General features: G+C 33.8%; 1 protein-coding gene across 1 annotated transcript in view; it reads right to left on the bottom strand.

Annotated features, from left to right (window-relative positions):
• Nucleotides 1-221: 221 nt before the first annotated feature.
• The window catches only part of Shoc2 (SHOC2 leucine rich repeat scaffold protein), a 47,386-nt gene continuing 45,096 nt past the window's right edge, over nt 222-2,511 (bottom strand). The window contains exon 8 of the mRNA XM_029536323.1: nt 222-2,288. Coding sequence (XP_029392183.1) covers nt 2,080-2,288 — 209 coding nt within the window. The 3' untranslated portion in view covers nt 222-2,079. The remainder of the gene's footprint in view (nt 2,289-2,511) is intronic.

Here is a 2,511-nt window from a genome sequence, read left to right as displayed (position 1 = left end):
CACAGTATGTATCTGTGCGTTAGTTTTATGTGTAAGACTGTGACCATTTCCCACCTCTGTTGTAGAATAACCTAAATAAATGTAGGGAAACCAAACTGTTTTTTCATATATTTTCATTTTGAGAAACCATGTTTTTACAAGAAAAGACAGTAGAACACTACCTCGCAAGTTTAAGTTCTATGATCTTAATACCAAAACAATAGTATGAGATTGTTTTTTAAAAAAAACCACACACACAAGCTCTAGGTAGAACTGTAATAAATTCCTTTTATAAACAAAATCTTAACTGAAAAGCCACAGTAGATGGAAAAGGAGAAAGGCTATTACTTTGTAAAATCCAGTGAACATCTACAATAGTTTTACAGCACATTTAGGTATTCTAGGGTTTTATATCTTCACCTGCCTTCCATTTCTTAGTTGATCCTTACAAATTTGCCAATTATGAACACAAATTTGACCTCAAACCCAGTCTTGAGTTTGAGTGCCAGGAAAAGCAAAAATCCAAATGTTTATCTTGATATTACAGTTTTAATTTTTAAAAACAGTTGTTTAGGACAAAATACTCAAAAATGGGGGGGCACACAAAAGAACAAGCAGCATTATTTACTTATGTATAATAGTCATTCATTGTATGGAAGGTGTGTTTCAAGATTGTATCTAGGATGCTCCTGCTCTGGGGGTGGGGAGGTTCTCAATAATTAAACTGACTTAGGACAAACACTACCAAAAATAAGAATACTACGTAAGGGGCACACATTTACAGTTGATATTCATGAAGGCAGTAAAGAAAAAGAAAATAATATCAAAGAGTCCATGCACATCTACCTAACTCCAGGAAACTCCCAATGGCATCAATGCAATGCCGTTTTCCGTAACTGCACTACCACCAACTAACCGAGGAACGATGACATTGAAAGTAACAGTACTGAACTCAATTGTTTGAAGCCAGTGCCCCGGGTATGGGGAAAGTGCATTTAGTTCAGCAGCAATACAGCACAGTGTGAAGATATTGTGCTTAGACACAGATACCCCCGAACAGACAGATGGACAAGGCGAGTCAAGATATAAAACCATAGTACACTGTTACATAACCTTGAAACGCACATATACTGCAGTCTTTAGAGAGACATTCATCTCAATGTACAAGTGAAGGGAGAAGTCTTTAAAGTTACCTATTGTAGTTTATGATATAATAAATACATATCTATATAGCATTGTATATACATATATAGAATGTGTGTTTATGTGTTATTTCCTTGCCAAATTTCTGTTAAATTTTTGTGGATCTGCAACCTTCAGGAATGGGGATAAAAAGAAAAGAAAAACCTTTCAGCACAGATTTCTGCTCCCACACAGTAAAACACACTTATTCTAGGAAAGGTTTCAGTACCCCCGCCCCAAAGATTCACTTCAGATATTTGCTTTACAGTTCACTGGAGAAATAAAACTAGTGGAAATTCTGATTTCTAAATGTATATTTTCTGTGTGCCAGCTGTTTCAACAAAGTATCTTTTTAATATTTAAACTGATGTAAATTCTTTAACAGAATATAAACTCTGACTGATTAAAACAGAGTAAATCAAATTAGTCCAGTGATTCACTCTGATTGTAAACAATATATAAAATTTAAATTTCAAATTTCAAAATAAGTTAAAGAAAAATTCTACCTTTAGGGCCTATGCTGTTATTAAGATATGACAATTTTAAGGGGAAATGTATATGAAAAGATGCAACAAAACTTTTTGGCCTATATTTTCCTAAGAGAAACATATATTTAACTATACTATTTTGTCCCTTAAATTTAATGACTTCATAATTTGTTGGAAGATTTTTAAACAAACTGGCATATCAGATTACACAAGAGAAAAACATCCATCAAATTTAGCAAAGAAAACTTATATAAGCATTTTTTTTACAGAATTAAAAAAATCTAAATGGCTATGATTCCTCTATTAGCAGAAACACATAATGCAGTCTTTATAAATCTGCCATAGATCAATATCCACACAGATACAGATACAGATATGAAAGATTAATGGCAGTCTATTTTTGAACAGTGTGTGGGACCAGCAGTTTCTATCAGACCATGGCACGATATGGACCCTGCATCTTTAAGAACTGAATAATGAACGAAGGCCCTCCAGCAACAATTTGAGGTGGGAGGTGACTGAGTGGACAGTTCTCAATACTCATGATTGATAGCTTGCTGCAGAGAGCAAGCTCAAAGGGGAGGCTATGAAGGTTGGGGTTGTCATTCAAATACAGTTCTTCTAGGTTTTCCAGTGTACCTGTTTAGGAAGAGAAAAAAAAAATTACTACTCTTAAAACTCTGAAAAGTGTGGATTTTAAACTGCAGCATATTTAAATCAACTAGAGTAACATTTTAAACTCCATTGTATAAGGTCACTTTCTTTTTTATTTTTTTAAAGATTTATTTATTTATTATATGTAAGTACACTGTAGCTGTCTTCAGACACTCCAGAAGAGGGAGTCAGATCTTGTTACAGATGG

Source organism: Mus pahari, chromosome 1 (assembly GCF_900095145.1).
Source record: "Mus pahari chromosome 1, PAHARI_EIJ_v1.1, whole genome shotgun sequence".
In the NCBI taxonomy this organism is placed as follows: Eukaryota; Metazoa; Chordata; class Mammalia; order Rodentia; family Muridae; genus Mus; species Mus pahari.
This window is presented reverse-complemented; position numbering and strand designations above follow the sequence as displayed.